Below are 22450 nucleotides of genomic sequence, written 5' to 3' on the forward strand. Positions count from 1 at the left end.
TTTTCTCAAGGGATCGAATTTACGACAGGATTTCAGCTCCAATTTTGGTCTGAACTTTTGTTAGTCCAAAATTTGTTCTCTGCCAGTTCAAAAATAAATAAATAAATAAATAAATAAATAAATAAATAAAAAATAAAATAAAATAAAAATAAAATAGTCCGCTAAAATAAAGTAAGCATTGGTCTGCAACAAAAGCCATGTCTTTCTTCTTACAAAATAGTCGCACTCATCCGTATTATTGGACTCATACCGATACTACATGATAAACAAAACACATTTTAAAGCCATAAAAAACTTGTAAGTCCTGTGTCAAAGCAGTGGTGGATTTAGAGGGGGGTTCAGGGGGGTCCAGTAATCTGCATGCAATTTGGTCGTATGTATCAGTAACATATTGTCAGGAACCACAGTAAAGAAAAAAGTGTAATTAATGTGTCAGGAACCACAGTAAAGAAAAAAGTGTTAATTAATGTGTCAGGAACCACAGTAAAGAAAAAAGTGTTAATTAATGTGTCAGGAACCACAGTAAAGAAAAAAGTACTAATTACACTTTTTTCTTTACTGTGGTTCCTGACAATATGTATAATGTGAATATGTTTACAAATCGTTTGAAGACAACTCCCCTCTTTTGTCCCGTTTCTATCTAATTATAACCTAATGTGCAATAAAAATTAGGTGTTGGCTCACCAGAAGGTAGAGGCAGCTAACAGTTATTAAAAACATAGGTAACGTGTGGATGGATGGATATCAAACTCGCTATGACAATGTAACAAAGAGGAAGGTGCATTGTAGAAACATACGTGGGCGCATGTATGACGTGACACGCACTCACATACAGTGTAGTTGTGCCTACGGACAACAAACAACGTAAACAACAACAACAAGAACAACAATTTACACGCAATTTGGTATCATATGTATCGGTAACGTATGTATGATATACACATGATGCATAGCTTACCGAGACATACGTTACGAAATTACATGTAAATTGTTGTTCTTGTTGTTGTTGTTGTTGTTGTTTACATGTTTACATCGAATTAACTACTCAGCTGACCTCTAGCATAATATTCTTACGTTGAAGACAAAGGAAAGACAGTTTGTTATATAAATAAACAAACGAAATTATGACAAGAGAAATAGATAAATACATTAATAGCAAATGCATGTATAGATAAACAGATAAATAGATTAACAAATGAATAAATATGTGAATTGATACATAAACAAACACATAAATGAATATATTTAGAAACAAGTAACGTTTTGTTTGTCTGAATCTTCACGGGTGCAGCGTCTTTTTGGACTGCTTCATATATTAAATCACTTGACAGTTTAGAGGTTAATGTAGTAATGAAATCAATAAGAAGATGTTGGGAATTTCATGGAGAAAAATATTTTAAAAGATCACAATGTTTTTTATGTGAATATCTTAAAATGACTCCAATTTCTTTAAAAAAACATTTAATCGTAATTTTATTTATTATGTAACATACTTGGCGTGACCAATGGGTATATATATGGTTATTATCATATTTGCACTTAGAAAAATGACAGCGCAATAACAAAGTGTTCTTAAGGAAGTCGAATACCACACCAGGTGACTCCTGCTGCTGTTTTTTCAACTGTTTATTTGTAATGTATGTACTGGCTGTACCTAGATGCTCTACATTGATAATTTTAGTCTTGTCATGTTTGTGTACTACGCTGATCAATCACCACCTGATTTTGCCACTTGCCTGCCATTTTTCCTTTCATTACAAAACACAACTACATTTAACAACTGGGTAAGCTTTTTACAAATCAAATTTGGTACGGAAATGTGGACCTGTATTAATGCTTGTGTTTCTTCTTGTTTCCTATACATGTCAAAGATGCTATTGGTTGTATTTGATGTGAGTGGTATGTATATAAAAATCCCAAAAATGAAAATTCATCTCAATACTTTTAAACATTGCGAATCTATGCTAAACGCTCCCGCACGAATGCTTATCTCTAGCACCGTAATTTAATTAGAGAGCAGAGTTATATTAAACTTGAATTAACGCACAACTACTTCACCTTTTCTCCACCTCTTCTGGGCTGGCGTTTTATCGAATTAATTATCCGTGTCCTTAAGTGCATTTATTTGTGAGAACTCGAAAAGAAAAAAAAGCCATATTCAGGGACTACACCACGGAGAGAGGAACATCATCACTGTAGCTAGATATTAAGTATGTAGCTCATATCGAAGCGTTTTTTTTCTCTCACCAAATTATGGAGACATCGACAGTTTTTACTAGAACACTGCACAATTTAGTGTGACTGAGTCCTTGAGACGGTTTGAGTAAAGATTGTGTACAGAAGAAAGAATTATTTTGAAATAATTGAAAATTTGATTAAATAAATAAATAAATGAAACATTGATCAAATTCGTAATTGAATGAATGAATAAATAAATAAATAAATAAATGGACATAAAGGATAACAGGGATAAACAGAGAGAGAGAGAGAGAGAGAGAGAGAGAGAGAGAGCCAGAGAGAGAGAAGTAAGAGGTGTAAATACAACGATCTATTTAATCTATAGCATTCATTTCATTAAGCCATTACAATGTGTACTGGTCCCATAGGAAGTTCACTTAAGTGAATACAGATCACTTTTTATTCCATGAATTATAAAAACTTATTGTTATTAAAACATAAACGAGCCTCAGTACATTGTATCTGATATGTAAATGTGTCGAACGACGGGAAGTGATCTCTGTTTAGGTGGAGCCCTGGTGCCAAAAATAACACCATGAACTTCAGAATCCACCATTATCAAATCTCTCAATTTCAGGAGGGCGAGCGAGCATATATACATATACCCAGGGCCGTAGCCTCCGGGGGGGCAGGGGGGGCAGCTGCCCCCCCTGGGATTTAGAATTTTCCACACTGGTAGGGGGACACCCCCTCCCCCCTCAGGGGCTTCGCCCCCTCGTGTCCGCTTACTGCCCCCCCTGGCATTTTGCTCAGGCTACGGCCCTGATACCAATTGGTAAAAGACGTTTAATACGTGTATCTCAATTTCGGGGTGTTTGATTCATGTGCAAGGCGATGTCGTTAGGTCACCGAAGGTCACCCGGGGGGAGGGGGGAGGGAGGGGGTCAGGGGGGGGGTCATGGGGGTGAGAGGGTACAGTGTGTGTCAAGTTCAAGGGGCGTATTGACATCTGATCTTCGTGAGGAATGAATGTACCCGCGTCAGGACATGGCGACTGATCAATGAAGAGATTAATACACAGATTAATGAAAAAAAGAAAGATGAACCGTGTGACCGGCGAGGTTGTGAGCGGGTGAAGTTAAGATTGTCACCGTTTTTCTTAACTTGGCTTTCAGCAAACACTTAACTGCTAATTATATTTATTTGTAACTATCTATAGGCTTCAATCGGTCAGACGGATACATGAACCAAAGACCTGTTGATGGTATCATATGGAAATGAATACATAAATACATGAATAAATGGCCTAATCATGTGTTGCCTCTTCCCTCTCGCCGAAGTTCATTTTATGACACAGGTGTGCGCAGGTGGAAAACTTAAGGCGGCATTGCACTGACACCCAAACACACACACGCACACACACACACACACACACACACACACACATGCACACACAAAGTGAACAGGGGAAGTGCCTTTAACAGTGTTAGCACAACGAGAAAATTTACATGATAAAGGAGAAATACCCTCTCCTATAAAAAACGTTCTTAACTTATCAAACAGTCTTGATTATTCTTATTATTCATTTACCCCCAGTAATAAAACAATTTATCTATTGTTTCTTGTCTTGACGTGCGTGCCATTTCCAAGATCGTAGTTAGATGAAACTTGTTGATAGAAACAAGCTGGTGATTTAAACGACAAGAAATTCATTATGTTCTTCTCGCAATTATCTGAAAGAGACGCGTTTTTGAAGTACATGTACCCCGCAGCTATCCCGCGTATTGTAGCTGTAGCCAACCTTCTCACAACTTCAAAAACTGTTTGAAGTCTCTGCTGGCGTGAAACGTAGGCAAACACTCAACACAACGCATTCAAGTGTACTGACAGCTGTAACATACTTTAAAAGAAAAAAAGTACAATCTGTTCCATCTTGACGTCACGTCATATCGGTCCTCATAGACTGACCATGGTGTCGCCAATTCAATCAAGCTTAGTGTTTGGTATTTTCTAATCCTGCGGACAGCCCGTCATTTGTTCGGTGTTTTTATAACACTGAGGGTGTTCAGTACATATATTAATAAGTCAGTACGCCTACTTTGGACCGTCTGGTTCAGTACAATACAGCACGAGAGAGGATTCCTACAGGGGACTTTCCAGTGCATCCAAATATTGGCTAGAACACACGCACACACGCACACGCGCGCACACACACATACACACACACACGTTATCTCTCTCTTTCTCTCTCTCTCTCTCTCTCTCTCTCTCTCTCTCTCTCTCACACACACACACACACACACACACACACACACACACAAAATTCACCATCCACACACAATTTGCGTTCACACTAAATTACGCCTTTCAGTGCAGTCACGCACGTTCACACGTAGTTTCCCATGCTTGCACACACATAGCCATGCACGAACGCACATGAACATGCAAACAGACACGTGTTATTTAAGTCTTTACAGTGAAGCCGTTTACTTAATATCCACCTTCAGAGATTGCAGTAGACGAAAAAAGAAAGATTAAAAGGGAGCAAAGCTGCCTATTATAACTCTTATCTGCCGAGGAGTTATCATTATTGACGCCTAGGCCTATCATTTCTAAAGGAACGCCTTGGTCACAGCACATACAGCTGTCAGTTAACGGGACTTGAAGGACATTTTGTGATTTGGAGCGGAGAACTTTTCCATTGCGTGAAAACAATTCTTCTGTGATAAAACTATTTAATTGACATTATTGATTGTAATTGTAAATTGCCTTATGCTTGCTGGACTATGACTGTAAAAAACTCAAGGAGCTAGTATATGTATGAACACAAAGAACTGCCTCCATTTTGACACCAAATATGACTGTTATACTGAATTTTACATGTAAAATAAGAGAGGTTATACAATGTATTATTCTTTCATGACCAGGCGAGAAGCTGAAAAAGGTGTTTATAGGTGGCATATTTACGATCCGAAGAGTATGGAATGTAAATCTGTATTACTTGGGAATCCCGCTACGAGAAAGCCTGAGAGAGTGAACGAGTGTGAAATGTCCTTATTGTTGGCAGGTTATTGGTAAATTTTACGCGGTATACCTTCTTTCACAAACTCCGTTCAAAATCAGTGTATGCCCTATCTTAAACCGTTGAAAAATATGCATAAAACCTGTTTTGTTTTTAAAAGTGATCATTTTTACCATCATACGAGAAAAATTCACTAGCAAGGAACTGGTGGGTCATAATTTTTCGACCATTTAAGGATATGCTCTATTTTAGTGATAAAGGGCAAATTTGAGGATTTTCAGGAAATTTTAAATTTTGCTATATAATGGTCTAGAGTACATTGTTTGAGTTACTTTACCCGAAGAAAGAAGTTCACAAAGTCTGTAACGTATGGACATAATACACATTCCGCCCTTCAAAGTCTGGAAGTATCTTGATATCTCGTCTGATCTGATTTTAGATATAAACCTTTATAAAATAAGTTGGTGCAAATATATGAAAATATGAAGAACAAGGCTAGTTATAAATAATATTTTGCTGAGTAATACAAAAAAGTACTTTATCACCGTGCTGATCTTTAATTTGAAGAAAACTTCTCAATTTCAGGCTTGTTTCAGTTGTAAATAGAGGCCCCTACATGTGGCATCTTGTACAAGTGATAATTTGGTCTGTGTAATGGCGGAAATAGGCAGCATTCCAAGCCAGAAACGTGGGAAATAAAGGCTGAGAAGGGGCAGGGGGGTAGACAACAATTACAATTGTATCAGGGTCCCTTCATGTCTGCGGGTTATGCGCCACTCAAGTCATTATAGAGAGTCTTGGAAGAACTTTCCCCACGTAAATTGTGCGTATTCTCGCACTAGACGACAGGTGTGACTGCTAAATCAGGAGGTTAAAGCCGTGACGTCATTACCCGCATAATTACATCATCTCTTCCTACCCAGGAAGTTTAATTATAGTTTTAAGGCCGCATTCAGATCGAGTTGAGCCATGGCTCTACAAAGCCACGACCTAAATATGGCGGACGTACATGGAAGGAAAACCGCCTTATCTTTGGGGGTACAGTCATTAAATCTCGTCTCCATTCGCCCAGAAGCTGGGGAGGCGTGTGAGAGAGGTTTGACCGAGATTGATAGTAAAATAGTGTACTGGTTGGTTCCGTGGCTCAGTTGGTAGAGTTCTCACACGCGGCCTGAACGTTCTGACCACCACCCCTATACAACCTGAGAGGCTAACTTCCAACTTCTCACGGCCCCAAAAATGATTTTTTGGGGAAAGAATACATTCGTGTTGTGCGAATGTATTTGTACTAGTAGTGCATATCGTCATACATCCGGGACTCAATCACGCGGTTTTCCAAAGAAATAAGATGCCCTGGAGAGGAAAAAACAGGTTTTATAGGGGCTTGGAAACTTGATTCGGTAATTATAACTAAGTAAAGCAAATAAAAAACAAAAGATATACAGCAGAAACTTGACAAGTGTTAGTGCTTATCGAACTCCTGTTTCCTGCAGACTTTCGGAGAATCGTGTTGTACTGGCAGTAAACAGGATGTGATCACTTTGTGATTGTGTATGTGTTCAAGTATGAAGGCTGAAAAGGCGAAATAAAAGAACAGAGCACATATCCCAGCGCAGCTGACACAACAATTCTTATAAAAATTACAAGGGTAATAAGTTTACATGTCTGGAGAAGTAGTCGAAATAGTTGTCGTGGATTAAAGCGTACCCTAAAATTCAGGGCTCAGTATGTTTTGCTGTTTTAATAATAAATATCAGAGCAGTTAAGTTTTAAACTCGTCCATATCCGCATTGCTTTTTATTGCTAAACAGTGCCGCTGCACGGCAAAGAGCGCCATAGATTACAACTCTCAGTTCCAGGCCTACCCAACTACCAGACTCGGCACCTATGGATCCTGAATTAACCGGTATATCGGACCACGCTACCCGTTTTCAAGATGTGTGTCAGATCGCATTTCGGAGTACCATACCCCAGAACAAATTTTGTAGCACGACTGCGGACTCATCCACGCTCGGCTGAACAACCTTAAACTGTACTCTTACTTTAGAGTACTCTATTTTATTGTCTCTATGGGGATATATGGGGACTTTACGACATTCGGTTTGAATGTTTTAACCACTTTTGATAGGGCTTTTTTGCATTGTATTAGATTAATGTGGCAGTCTAAGGTTCATCTAGGTGGCTTTCAAAATTATGCACCCGGTTTTAAAATCATATAGCGATTTTACGACAATCGTTTACTATCCAATCAAGGTGACAGCCGAACATGCCAGGGCTCATCCTGTCGGTGTTCTGGCTGATACTCCGAAATGCGATCTGACACACACCTTGAAAACGGGTAGCTTGGTCCGATATACCGGTTAATTCAGGATCCTTAGGTGCCGAGTCTGGTAGTTGGGTAGGCCTGAGTTCACAATGCAGGCAGGACGTTTGCTGAATGTGTTGATACTGGCTACGTTCGCCATACTGGTAATCCTCTCTCTCTCTCTCTCTCTCTCTCTCTCTCTGTGTGTGTGTGTGTGTGTGTGACTGAGACACGATGCACTTTTTTGCTATGTATGGTTTACTCAAGCCACCACATATGATACACAACAAGTATGTTCTTACCGAAGAAAGTAAAAGCAATGGCGACAAGTGTGGTGATATACAAAATCTCTTATTCAAAGATTACTCTCGGTAGCGTTGGTTGGAGGATTAGATCAATGATTAGGAAAAAAGGATGTCCATGTTAAGCGGTCAACATTACAATACGATCCAATTTTCTGACGACAATCTCACACGGCGTGATCCCGGATGCTACTGTACCATCCACTAAACTAAACTAAAAAAAATTAAACGTATTCGTTGTTTGTGAAATATCACAACTGTAGTTATTGCAATTTGAACATCAGTAGGCCTACTTAACTTTCAGCTTCGTGATAATACTAACGATTTTCAGAATATGACGCAATATTATCAAGTAGTGACCTGTTTGTAATTCAACTACGGGCGTTAAAACTTACTTATATTCTGCAATTCAAACTGACTCATACAATCAAATGCTTGTCATGATCGATATTTCCCTTTTATTATTTCAGGAGACATGCGGCAGTACAAGTAAGTTTAATTTATCACGGAATGTCAGATCTTTGCAAATAGTTCGTTTCATCGTTTTTTTTTAACTTTCGTTAGTGCATGTCCATTCAAAAAGTCCCGATAAGTTAGTGCAAGCAGACAGACTCGCCTCAGTATTTCAGCTGCGTGGGCTTAAAGGGCGAATATTCAGGTCAACTTTCAGGCTTTCATATCCATTGCATTATAAAGATGCTACATGTCAAAGTATTTTATTGTAATGTGTATTGTCATAAGGTATAAATCAATTGATCATGAAAAATCTTTTTACAAAAGCTTTTTAAATACATACAGGGGTATATTCATTTATGTATTAAGCAATACTTTTCTAAGAGCTATAATAAAAAATCTAATTTGTTTGCAATCTTAATAGAAATTTGAGTACATTAAAGTAAGGAGCGTACAGTTGTATATATACTTACAGTTATCATTTTTACAAAAGACGTGTGACAGGATTTCATTTTTAAGTAGAAAAATCTGTATGCAACTTCCAGACAGGTGTATATTTTTCATTTTTAACAAAATAATCTAATAGTGTGATATGAATGATGTTTTTTTTAATGTAGCCCTGAGCCCGTGTGACATCAACAATGGTCAGTGCAGTGACAGGTGCGTCCCGTATCCAAACTACCGAATACCGTACGACAATCTTCCTTCTGGATACTACTGCGCATGTCCTAGAGGGAAAGAGACACTCAGGGGGACTCTTTGTTTGCGTAAGTGTAGAAATGTGTGTATGTAAGGGTTTGGGTGGGGGTAAGCGAGTGTGAGTGAGTGGGTGTGTGGGTCAGTTTGTTTGGTGAGCTGATTGGGGTTGTTTTGTGAATGCTCGATGTATGTTAATTCTTATTTTTAGTTTTGAGTCATGTATTCAAGGTGTTCGCCATGAAGCTTGAATAGGTTGTTATTTAGGTTTTGAATCGCACAGCTGAATAGCTACGTATTTGTTTATTTATATCTATTAATACGTGAAGTGCGTGTTTATATTCCACAGCCATATTCTTGAATTAATTTTATTTGAAGTACAAGAACGAACATATTGAAGTATGATTGCATATACATGTAGCTGTAGGACGATTAAATGAAATGTTAAAGCCCAAGTAGCTTTGACACAAACCCTAGGCATTAAAAAATATTATCTCGTAGTTTATCTTTTTTTACAGCACGAAACCATCCCTGTTTTAAGTACCGCCATTGCAGAAGCTCTGAAAAATGTGTCCCCACGGGAAGCCGAGACGGATACGGTTACAGGTGCGACTGTAGGGAGGGCTATATTCCCAGAGAAAATGGACGCGGATGCCGGCGTAAGTGTTATGTGCCCTGTTCGAAGTATTATGTTTCTACTGTGTTTGTGTTCCCTTGGGGTATACAGGGTTTTGCACATCCCCCCACCCCCACCGCCGCCGTGCTTTATTCGTTTCGCTGGCAAAGTTACAGGAGTAGATACATGTACATTTGATATCATGTAATATTAAAGGAGCGAACTAAACCAGCAATTACCTTGAAATAACCCATAGTCCATTCTTATCAACATTAAATACAGTTGCCCCTGTGAGACGCACTACGCCAGCACAGACTACGGAAGACGGGGGCCAACGACGGACTCTCAGGACCAGAATAACCCCAGCACCTGTCTTCACTAATCTAACCACACCTGCGCACACCGCGGCACCTCACCCTTGTGACGTCAACAATGGCGACTGTGAGCACATATGTAGGAGAACATCATCGACGATACGTGTCTGCGAGTGTCGTCTGGGTTATAGGCTGTACAGCGACGGTGTATCATGCGAGGGTAAGACAGAGCATCTATTCAACCAGTGTTCGCTGGTTTCCTTGTTTAAAAGTTAAAATATTTTGAATTTGTTTTAAAGTGTCTGGTTTTAGTGGATACTCGTATACGGTTTGCAGGTAAGATTGGCAGCTTTTCGTTTCGTATATTCCAAATTAGTTCACTGGAAAGGGAATCTCATTGGCTTGGAGCTGAAATCTTAACGCTCTAGCACTTTTTTAATCAATAAAAACATTGGCCTGTAGCTATCTTCATGATTGTATATTACATTTGGCCTGTCGCTATGACCCGAATCCTGAAGTCCACGCGTTTCATAGCATTAACGGTGACTGCACTTGTTTTGCAAACACTCAGCGTTTTCCGGGATATTGCTTCTCTGGCACTCCAACCCCCAGAGTATCAGAGTAGTGACCAGTGACTCATCTCGATCTGACATTTTCCAAAAACATAACTTGCTTCACCACTTGTTGAGCAGTATTGCTTACCATACCAATGTTTTTATAAACGTAACTAAAATAATAATTCAACAATCTGTTAACATCGATTCTTGCAGAAGCAGATCCTTGTGAAGACAATGGCGGGTGCAGTGACGTCTGCATAGCTAACTGGCCTTCTCGCACGTGTAGCTGCCGTGTTGGTTACAAGCTTGACGGTGACCAAAAGACGTGCATAGGTAAGTAAAATTTTCAATTTCTCCTTATGCAATATACAATTATTTACTTTTGTTCTTTTTTGGCTAATTTATTGGTATCTTTTATTTATTTATTTATTTATTTATTTATTTATTTTAATTAATTTATTTATTTCATTCATTTATTAATACTTTTTTGGCTTGATAGTAAACATGTTTCAAAAGATTTTTCACAAATTTTGACAAGGCAAAGCAATTCAGGAATAGCAGTTCTTCAGGGAAAAAGAAGTTATTTCAATTTCAGTCTCCTTACATTTTTTTTCAAAATATCAAAATTGCCTTTTTCATTGGTGTATACATGTCCTCTGGGTGTTCTATCTCTTAGCTTATTATTATTATTATTATTATTATTATTATTATTATTATTATTTCCCTGCAGATGTGGATGAGTGTTGGGAGAGGACTGCACAGTGTGAACAGGACTGTATTAACGAACCTGGGTCTTTCCGCTGTGCATGCCAACGTGGATATAGCTTGAAACAAGGAAACAGATGTGAAGGTAAACCATAGAAATAAATACATAGTGTACAAGTACCGGCTGAGCAGCAGAAGCCTATTTTACTTTTTTTAATTTTAATTTTTTCTTTTTCTTTTTTTTTTTTTTGGACTTTGTCCATTTGAGTTTTAGTGATTCTCTTATAAAGCCAAAAAAACCGACTTATGTGATATTTGAATAAGAGCACTTGTGAATTTTTGGAATACATAGGTAAATATGATAGTCACGTCTACTGCGCTATGTGGGATTTACCCAAAAATTGTATATTGTATTAAGCCTGTCGCTATGACCCAAATCCTGAAGTTCAAGGGTTTCATAGAATTTTTAAGTAGAAAAATCTGTATGCAAGTTCCAGATAGGTGTAAATATTTTTCATTTTTACACAATAATCTAATAGTGTGATATAAATGATGTTTTTTTAAATCTAGCTCAGAGCCCGTGTGACGTCAACAATGGTCATTGCAGTGACCGGTGTGTCCCGTATCCAAACTACAGAATACCGTACGACAATCTTCCTTCTGGATACTACTGCGCATGTCCTAGTGGGAAAACACTATTCAGGGGGACTCTTTGTTTGCGTAAGTGTAGAATAGTGTGTGTGTGTGTGTGGGGGGGGGGGGGGGGGATGGGGGTAAGCGAGAGTGTGGGTGAGTGGGTATGTGGGTCGGTTTGTTTGGTGAGCTGATTGGGGTTGTTTTGTGAATGCTTGATGTATGTTAATTCTCATTTTTGGTTTTGAGTCATGTATTCAAGGTGTTCGCCATGAAGCTTGAACAGGTTGTTGTTTCTAAAAGTTTTGAATCGCACAGCTGAATAGCTACGTATTGGTTTATTTATATCTATTAATACATGAAGTGCGTGTCTATATTCCACAGCCATATTCTAGAATTAATTTAATTGAAGTACAAAAACGAACATTTTGAAGTATGATTACATACAGTTGTAGGACGATTAAATGAAATGTTAAAGCCCAAGTAGTTTTGACACAAACCCTAGACATTTTAAAATATTATCTTATAGTTTCTTTTTTTACAGCACGAAACCATCCCTGTTTTAATTACCGCCATTGCAGATACTCTGAAAAATGTGTCCCCACGGGAAGCCGAGACGGATACGGTTACAGGTGCGACTGTAGGGAGGGCTATATTCCCAGAGATAATGGACGCGGATGCCGGCGTAAGTTTTAGGTGCCCTGTTCGAAGTATAATGTTTCACGATATACTGTGTTTGTGTTCCCTTGGGGTATGCAGGGTTTTGCACCCCCACCCCCCGCCGCCGTGCCCCTTTCCTTTCGCTGGCAAAGCTACAGCAGTAGATACATGTACATTTGATATCATGTAATATTAAAAGAGCACAGTGATAGAAGAATTGGTTGTTTTTTTGCTTTTGTTTTGCATTATTTTCATAATTGTATATTGCATTTAGCCTGGCGCTATGACCCGAATCCTGAAGTTCACGGGTTCCATAGCATTAACGGTGACTGCACTTGTTTTGCAAACACTCTCGATATTGCATCTCTAGCATTCCATTCCCCAGAGTATCAAAGTAGTGACAATTTCTAAAAAAGTAAGATGCTTCTCCACTTGTTGAGCAGCCTTGCTTACCATATCAATGTTTTTATAAACGTAACTAAAATAATAATTTAACAATCTGTTAACATCGATTCTTGCATCAGTTGATCCCTGTGAAAACAATGGCGGGTGCAGTGACGTCTGCATAGCTAACTGGCCTTCTCGCACGTGTGGCTGCGGTGTTGGTTACAAGCTTGACGGTGACCAAAAGACATGCATAGTAAGCAAAATTTTCAATTTCTCCTTATGGACACACATATTTACTTTTGTTCATTTTTGGCAGTTTTTGTTTACAAAATTTTCACAATCAGCACACATTGTGCTCCTTTATTTGTATTATTACCACCGCCAAGGAGGTTATGTTTTCATCAACATAACTCAAATTTTGATGAAATTTTCAGGAACTGTCAGAAGTGGGCCAAGGAGGAGGTGGTAAGTTTTGAGAAGTGATCCGGGAAGTGAAACATGACGCTTTTGCTCCGTTTTTATACTAATAGTTTCCACAACGACAATTCTAGAAGTCGGCGTGACGTCACAAAATGGCGACCGCCTTAACAACCATTTGATCGGGGACGATTTGATGCGACTTCCGGTTTCCCCCCATAGTTTGTAGTGGACGGGCGATTAAAAATTGCTCATCAAAAAAGAGTGGTTTGCTATATTTAAACAACTTTTAACTTCACAGCAGCGTAACAGTATGATGAGGGACTATCTCCAGAAGCACAGAAGAGATAAAAAGAGAAACTAGAGCTTAGCATTTTGGATATTTCTCCGCAAAAATTTCCTGCAGACGCGTGGGTGAACGATCGCAAGGGCAGCGAAAGGAATGGCCAATGCGTGTAGAGTAGCTTATTATAGATTAGTATAACCTCTTTATCATACCCCCCCCCCCCCCAGAAATTGTGTACTTGCTATTTTAAAGAAAGTGAACGATTCAATAGTTTGATATACGATTTAATCAATGAATCCTTTTCTCATTTAGTTGACAGTTTTATTTCGTGTTTTACTCTCTTTTTTTGTCATTTTATAGTAAATACATATATGTACAATTCACCTTAAAACTGCAAGAATAAATATAATTTTTATTATCATCAATATACTAGCTTCACTATAAAGTCAGTATTACAAGCTATCTGTTCTGAATTTTTCTTTAATTATAAAAAATAGGTTTTATCCGCTTTTAGGGGAGCGACACGATAGAGTTATCGTGGCTCAAAATTTAGAAATATTTAATGTGTATCGTTTATTACTTTAACCAGGTAGACCGAAAAAGAATAAATTACACTCAATTAAGCTCATGTAAAAATCTTGTGAAAGCGATGCGGTAGTTGTGACACCGGTATTACAACCTAGTATGCTCTGATCAATTTGAATGTTAGAGTGGATGTTGGTTTTAGCGCATTTTGTCCGTTTTGATGCACCGGCGGAACGCCTTCCTTGCGACATTTTTCTCTCTTTGGCCGTGTTCTCTGTCACAAGTGTGTGTTGGCTTTGCTTTGTTTTTTACTTGAATCGTGTTTGTTAATGATGCGGTATCAGAGAGAGAGAGAGAGAGAGAGAGAGAGAGAGGAAGGGAGGGGGTTTAGATCGCCCACCTGTAATAAAGATGCACAATCACACAAACTGTTAAGTGGCCGAACAACAAGGCTTAACTTGCGCATTTCTCTCTGATATATAAAATGCATTCCTTGTTTAGAGGAACGCTAGAGCTTTGTATAATCCACTAATGAGTTTTTTTTTTTTTTTTTTTTTTTTTTTTTTTTTTTTTTTTTTGTTAAAACAAAGAGACGGATGTCTTGTATCTGCATGTTTTTATCTTTACGTAAACCCAACATGGAAAATATTTTTACTCGGACAGTAAAAGATTCTATACACGTTTTAGCTGATTCCACGTTTTAATAGTCACAAGATAAATAGGTGACAATATTGTTGACAAACAATTGTAGACATGCAGCGGTGACCACTCAATGGACAACGTCCATGAAAGAGCTATTTGAGACCGAATACGCTTTATAAAACGCATTGTGATATCAACATTTTAATATTATTGCTGCAAAGCAGTTTATAATTATACCGAGTCCGTTTAATGAACAAATATCTACGATGAAGGCCGCGTTTGTTTTCTACCCTTGGATTCTGAAACCACTGAACATGTTCCAACGATTAGTCAGCCTCGAGAGCGTGCGGCTGGCCACGGCGGCCGACGGGAACTCATAGATGAACTTCTCTTTCGGTTCGGAAGCCATAGACTCGACTTCTTTTCGGGCAGAACTGTTGGCTTGGTTGACGCCGTCTCCGATGGGCACCACGTAGATGAGGACGTTGTCCCCTGCAACATAATACACTCCGTCTTTACTTGTAGATGATATAGTTCTCTCTCTTCCCTCCTCTCTCTGTCTCTCTCTCTCTCTCTCTCTCCGTCCCCCCTCTCCCTCTCTCCGTCTCTCTCTCTCTCTGTTCCCCGTCTCCCTCTCTCCGTCTCTTTCTCTCTCTCTCATGCACAACTACAGAGCTGTAAACCAAAAGAATCGCTAATAGTGACATTTGACCAAAATGAACGAGAACTCCAATAGGTTTACATCTTGTGAAGCCCCATATAAATTAACCTGGCAGTTTTTGACACCAAAGTAACCGTTAATATAAGTCGTTCATTATTTTACATTGGAATGGAGGCAGAGGAATATCACCCTGAGCTTCAGAGCTAACTTGACACTAACCTTTTTCACTGTAGCCTATCTCCATCGTGTCAAGTAACCTCTGACCAGATTCGAGTGCCCCCGCCGCCCGCCAATCAAATTTAAAGCCCGCACTCAATGACTCATTGAACGATCTAGCCAATGAACGCGAACGAGTCAAAGCGCGCTTTGTTCAAATCCGGACCAATCAAAGATAAGGCTGAATATCAGGGACTTGCCGTAATCTGTGGGCAGCACGCAAAATACATCATCCCTCAGTAGATAATGATGCAGGGCATCATACTGCTCTGGTTTCAATTCCGATATACTCCACGCTTTCTTTGTGTACGGTTATGCACTCGGAACCACTCGGAACTACTCGGATGTCTCCGCACTCGACAATAACTATGTTGTTAGTATGGAGCTTGCGGAATCAGCCGAGGATTGCCGATTGACGATCAACCAATCAGCGTTTTCACCAAACTTTGGTGAAAAATTTTGAAACATGGATTCGATTGGCTTATATAAAATAGGTCAAACTATTTTCGTCAGAGGTTACTTGACACGATGGAGATAGGCTACAGTGAAAAGGTTAGTGTCAAGTTAGCTCTGAAGCTCAGGGTGAGGAATATCCACGTCCAGGGAAAATACTGCCTACGAGTACATGATAAGCATGTTTTACAAGGACGTTCCCATATAGCGCTAAGGGGTTGCATAATAATAATAATAATAATAATAATAATAATCAACCCCCAGGGGTACAAGTAGTTGCCAGAGCAGTCACCTTGGAAATATCTACGCTATTGCTAATACTGTACTTTAAAATTGTTAACGTTTAAGATGGAAAGGAAAGTGCAGTCACAATACTAACGCCTTAAGGCTGCGGCGGGGATCCCCGGTTTGGGCTGCACGTTAGACTGACCATCCGTGAGCACCCAAATCATCTTCACTCTGCTCGGGTCGCTGCCTTGGAACACCTCTTTGGCTTTCTCCAGGGCTGTTCCCGTAGCTGTCCAGCCTCCTGAATTAGATATAAAATATTCAGTGCTCTTTAAAATGGATAAATACACAGTGGGTAAATCAATGTACGATTAGAGGGTAAACAACTTTTCGTATTTGACAAATATGTTTTTTCCCGGATTAAACGACAATTTTCACATATCCAAGGTTATTCAAAATTAGTAGTTGTTTTTTTTTTTAGAACACCTTTTTTGATTGTTTTTGTAATAATCTCTTAGACCCCATTCCCACAGATATTTAGATCGATCTATACCCCTGTTGAGTCTCACTAGATTGGTGTCAGATTAAGCGGCTTAAATATCTGTCCCGCCTACTAAAAGCTGTAAAGGGGTAATTAACTACCGTGCGTGATCGGCTGACGGCAATTTAGCGTGAACCCCCAGGGAGTTAGGTCGATCTAGTTGGATCGATCAAAATCTCTGGGAATGCGCTCTTAGAGATTATCACAGAGAGTAAGTACCTATGGAGGCAAGCACAGATCCCAGAATAATTTGCGACAATCGCTGTTTTGGAGGTAAGAATGGAATTCGTGTTATTTTAATGAGCTGTTTACAAAGTATTTATTTGGAAGGGATCTCTTACTAAGAGATGTTAAGTAAATGAATGACTGACTGACAACATAAATTAATGTATTTAATTAAATGAAATAAAATGTCATAAGGGATTGTTTTAGGGGAGAAATGTTCTCAAATAAAATGTCCTTTTACATCTTTAGAGAGCAAACGATCTATAATGTATAATAACATAACCTGAAAGATTCAAAATTTAAGTTTATGATCAAAATCATCAGAATGAAATACTACTGTGAGTTTTAACTTAAAAGGCTCAACGGCTGGTAACCTTTATCATGAGTAAGGGCATCGATCGCCAACTTGACCTGGAGTTCAGTTGTTTTGGCGCCAAAACCAAACTGCATATTGGTTTGAGATATTTGTGAAAACTTCATGACAGCGATGCGTGATCCACCCGGCTGTATGGGGGTCTGGTCGTGTACCACGGTCACGACGTCCTGGAAGATACCAAATAAATAAATAAATAAATAAATAAATAATTAAATAAATAAATAAATTAAATTAAAACACCCTACCGAACGAATGTTTTTGCTATTAAACTTCCATATAATTTAATTGAATTATGATCTACATGTATAGTATTACTGGCATCGATTTTATTACAATAAGGTGGATATCTTTCCCAATTATGTGGTTTCTCATTAAAAAGTCATAATCTCCCACACATGAAAAACAACTCTTTTACTTATACCGTTTGGCTTCCTTATACTGCTACTGCATTTCGTAATATGGTGCACGCTGTAAGAAAATGTAGTCTCTCCCCTCTCCCCTGATGACGGCACATCCTGTAACTGTAAAAGGCACATTTTCTTGTCTAGTAGTACGTATATTTACTTAATCTACAACGTAATTTGTGGCACTAACCTTCATAGCCTGCTTCAGGGCGTAAAACTCGCTATCTAAGATGCTGCCGCTGCTGTCCAACAGAAACAAGAGGTCCACTTTGAGGATACCTGAACCTGAACCTGAGGCGCCACTGCGGTGAAGTCCTCGGAAATCCCCTGACGGACGCAGACGGCTGATGAAGCCAGACCTTATAGCGGATTCCACGTCCTGCTCGCTTCTGTACACACTCACTGTTAGGATGGAAGACAGACGAGTTAAATCATATCCCAGGCCGTGCTAGCTGTCACAGAATTGGGAAGGGCAATTTGGTGACAGCTAGACATGTCGCTGGTACAGAGCAGTTTAAGGTCGCATTCAGAACAGATGATCCGCGGACCAACTTGTTCTGAATGCGCTCTAATACCAACTTGTTACGGCTTGTCAAGCCCTGGCATATACCCTGTACATCTAAATAGTTTATATAAATATAAATGAACAGATTGACTTCCACCAATAAAATGGTCAATCTAATGACCAACATTATCACTCTCGTAACATTACACAGTGGGCAAGAATGCGTTTGAATGATTAACACGGCGTTTACGTCCTTTAAAGATTTTAAGAAAATCATTGCAGACATTAGCCAGGGCCTTGCATTTGCCAGCCTGATTTAAAACAGCTTCACAAGCCATGAATAACTATAGGCACACCTTTTCATAAATGTGCACAAGGGCACATTGTTAATTTTGATGTCTAAATGGCAGCTACAGGTAGCTAGGCTCGTTTTGGGACAAAATAAACAAAAATATATAGCGGTAGACGCATCCTTTCTATAAGTTAAATGAAAACAAAATTCTAGACAAATGCATCTTTGATAACGGCGTATAAGTGATATATACATGTACATGTATAATAAAACAGCACTAAGTTAAATGGATAAGAAATGAAAATAGAAAAAACAAAAAAATACCTGAATTCACCATCACCACGGCTGCGACCATTGCCAAACATACCCCAGCAACATTCGCACTCCACATATTCTCTTCCTGACCTGTAACTTCTGTGATGTCTTTATCCTCTGTTCAAACAACTGTGTAGCGTGTACTACTTATGAAATGGCTTAAATATGAGCGCTGTTCCCAGAACTCCTCTCCAAAACAGGATACGTCTAAGCTTGCAGCCTCCTCATTATACTTCCTACCAGTGTTGTTTTAACGCAGAGGCCGACTGTTGTGTCTGTTGTGTCATGTTACACGCTACACAGTTGCTTGAATTCTATAATACTGCTCAGAGATATGGGGCTACTCTGTGTCAACGGATAACTGCCCTACAGAAAAGTTACACTTAAAATTTTGCAAACAAATCCTTGGCCTCCATCAAAACGTATCAAACTATGGTGTATACACTGAACTTGGCCGCTTTCCCCTCTATACCAAAATACAGTTTGCATCTGTCAAACTATGGTGTAAAATTATTCAAATGTCTGATAATACATTAATGAAACAAGCATACATACAAGAGATAAAAAGTTACAAGTTGCTGACCCCCTTTGTTCCATCCGCAGTCCACACTCTCAGACCAGCTTGTATGTCATGGTCTGAGGAGATCCGAAAACTTTTCACATTTGGCCTTGGGGATGTGTGGCTTAGCCAGTCACCTCCAAAAACTTCACCACAATTTTCAAACAAAGACAAACTGTCCACTTTAACCAAATATGCAATAGCAAACTTCAAGCCAACAGTAAATTGTCTCTCTTCCGTATACTTAACCAAAAGTGTGAAAGGGCAACTTATGTTGATAAAATGACAAATTATGACACTTTGTCAACCCTTGCTAAACTACGTCTAAGCGACCATAAACCCACATCGAAACTGGGCGGCACACCAGGCCAAAAACTGAAAGGTGCGACAGAATCTGTCGCCTGTGCACCTTCAGTGTCCTTAAACGTCGGCAAAAGGAGGCACAAGCGACGTCCATTGGAGACAGCTGTATGACCGAGATTGACAGTAAAATAGTGTACTGGCTGGTTGCGTGGCTCAGTTGGTAGAGTTCTCGCACGCGGCGTGAACGTTCTGTCCATCACCCCTATACGACCTGAGAGGCCAGCTTCCAACTTCTCACGGCCCCACATAGGAGACACAAATGTAAAATGTATCAACAAAGAATATACATGATTGTCTTTATTCATCTTTTTTGTTTATCATTTTAAAACATTTGATAACGTTGAAGGGTAAAATAATTAACGTCAGCGTAATAAAACCTTAAAACAAACAATTCTGTCAATTTAGCTATATTTTAAATATCTTCAAGTGTTAGTCTAAGCGTCATTGTATTAAACAAAGCTTTAAACACATAATACCTAATTGCGTATTTACTGAAAAGCCAAATTATGTTTTCTGCTTTCGCTTCATATTGCGTTTAAATGAGTCAGCATGGTGAAATGAGATCCAGTTTTGTCATTAACTGCAAAATCCGGGTTTACAGTTAATGGCACGTGTTGGGAACGGGTTTCATAGAAGAAACTACCGTAAGTCGTAAAATAATCTTGACTTTTCAATGGAGGGCGTGTGTATACATTGATAAGTTTACTTAAGTAAAGCTACAAGAGAATCTTAACCCTGCTTTAAAAAGATGAGAAATGACAAATGAGTCAACTACGTAAAATCACCTTATTTTGGTGAAGTACTTTAGATACACATGTGATTGGAATAAACTAACATTTTTCTGTTTTCTAGTCTTTATTTGAAGCCGAGTCCTGTTCTGTAAGTTTACGCAGCTTTTAGCAGAAAGTAATACGGTAATAAATTAAAACTTTCAAATGCCTTACTTTTTTAATATTTATCATTTTCGACTTGCTAATGACAACACTGTAATCTCAGACACAAATCCAACTGACCTAGCAAACTTTTTTTATCGTTTTACGTGCTTAAAACAAAATATGATTTTTGGGGGAAAGAATACATTCGTGTTGTGCGAATGTATTTGTTGTGAATATCGTCATACATCCGGAACTCAATCACGCGGTTTTCCAAAGAAATAAGATGTCCTGGAGAGGAAAAAACAGGTTTTATAGGGGCTTGGAAACTTGATTCTGTAATTATAACTAAGTAAGACAAATAAAAAATAAAAGATATACAGCAGAAGCTTGACAAGTGTTAGTGCTTATCGAACTCCTGTTTCCTGCAGACTTTCGGAAAATCGTGTTGTACTGGCAGTAAACAGGATGTGATCACTTTGACTTAAGGCTGGGTCACACTGCGCTTGCAACCTTTTGGCAACCTCTTTGTAACCACAAAATCTGGTGGTCGCTTGCGATCACTTTGCGACCTAATATGCATATTTTGATCGGCAAGCAGTTGCTAACCGGTTGCAACAAGGTTACAGTATGGTATCTGCAACCTCTTACAGACAATCTTCAAGTCAGAGGTTACCAGTCGCACACCGTTAGGCGAGCGATAAACAAGCTGTCAGCAACCACTTGGAGACTGAAAACCGGTTGCAGGACTGTAGCGATCGCTTGCCAACTGGTAGCAGCAAGGTTGCACAGACTATATATATTTTATAAGTTGTGACGATAGCTACCTTCTCGTAAATTTCCCTCTCGGATGACAACAGAGGGAATATCTTAAACATTATTATACAACGATTGGATCCATTCCGTGGCAGCTTCAAATGATTTAATATTTTGAATATTAAAGTATGATTCTGCTATGAGATTCTGTTATAACGTCCCAGTCGATTTCTGTACTACCAATATTGTCAAACTTACAATAATAAATAAGAAATATATTTGTACTATATATTGGCATATATATCAAACCGGTGGTGTAATAAAACACATATTTGTATTTGTGCAGCACCGAAAACCTCCTGGCGACCGAAAAGCCTTTTTGTGGTATTCAACCGGTTGCTAAAAGGTCGCCGACTGCATAGCAACTGATTTGCGACCGATTGTGTGGTTTTCCCTTTGTCTTTGTAGCCCCAAGCGTTACACTTACAATACAACATCATTAAATAGTGAAGGATCCTGCGCGTCATCAATTTGTTTCCGTCCTTGTGGTACGCATTCTAAGTACTGGGAGGAAGTTAATTTGTATTTATTTGACCTTCTTTATATTGGTGACACTGTTTTATTGTTATAAAAATGCCTGATAATTAAATTTATTGTAAAAAGTATGAATCAAACTTTGCTATTTACTTTTTTCTCTGCGCCCGCCTATTTGCTTAATTTTTCTTCCATTGTGACTTGGCAAATTAAAAAAAGTAAGATATTTCCGGCTGCTTTAGAAGTTTAGTCATTAAAAAATGTTACCAGTAAATTTGACAACAATCTAAAATTAGAGACCTAAAAATTGCACTTTAATAATAATGCAGATAAACAGTGCATTTATGATACTTTCTTCTATTATCTGTGCCGTTTTGTTCCTGTATCACTTTTTATACATTATTCTAATATTAGGCCTTTGCTAATAACACATAGTAGCTTAAGGCAAAAGA

General features: G+C 38.7%; 2 protein-coding genes across 2 annotated transcripts in view; one reads left to right on the forward strand and one right to left on the reverse strand.

Moving 5' to 3' along the window:
- LOC106179669 (uncharacterized) overlaps positions 1–19437 on the reverse strand; it is a 33470-nt gene extending 14033 nt beyond the window's left edge. The window contains exons 1-4 of the mRNA XM_087013311.1: positions 18924–19437; positions 17993–18204; positions 17397–17565; positions 16408–16557 (exon numbers count right to left, since the gene is read on the reverse strand). Of these exons, the coding sequence (XP_086869437.1) occupies positions 16408–16557; positions 17397–17565; positions 17993–18204; positions 18924–18990 (598 nt within the window). The 5' untranslated portion in view covers positions 18991–19437. The remainder of the gene's footprint in view (positions 1–16407; positions 16558–17396; positions 17566–17992; positions 18205–18923) is intronic.
- On the forward strand, positions 7611–13958 carry LOC106179671 (uncharacterized). The gene is made up of 11 exons (XM_087013309.1): positions 7611–7669; positions 8278–8296; positions 8878–9027; positions 9475–9615; positions 9855–10106; positions 10657–10776; positions 11174–11293; positions 11719–11868; positions 12326–12466; positions 12966–13081; positions 13263–13958. Exons 1-11 carry the CDS (start codon positions 7616–7618, stop codon positions 13302–13304), a joined length of 1305 nt encoding a protein of 434 aa, XP_086869435.1. The 5' UTR covers positions 7611–7615; the 3' UTR covers positions 13305–13958.
- Positions 19438–22450: the final 3013 nt, after the last annotated feature.

Source organism: Lingula anatina, chromosome 5 (assembly GCF_051362555.1).
Source record: "Lingula anatina isolate TDL-2025a chromosome 5, LinAna3.0, whole genome shotgun sequence".
Lineage (NCBI taxonomy): Eukaryota > Metazoa > Brachiopoda > Lingulata > Lingulida > Lingulidae > Lingula > Lingula anatina.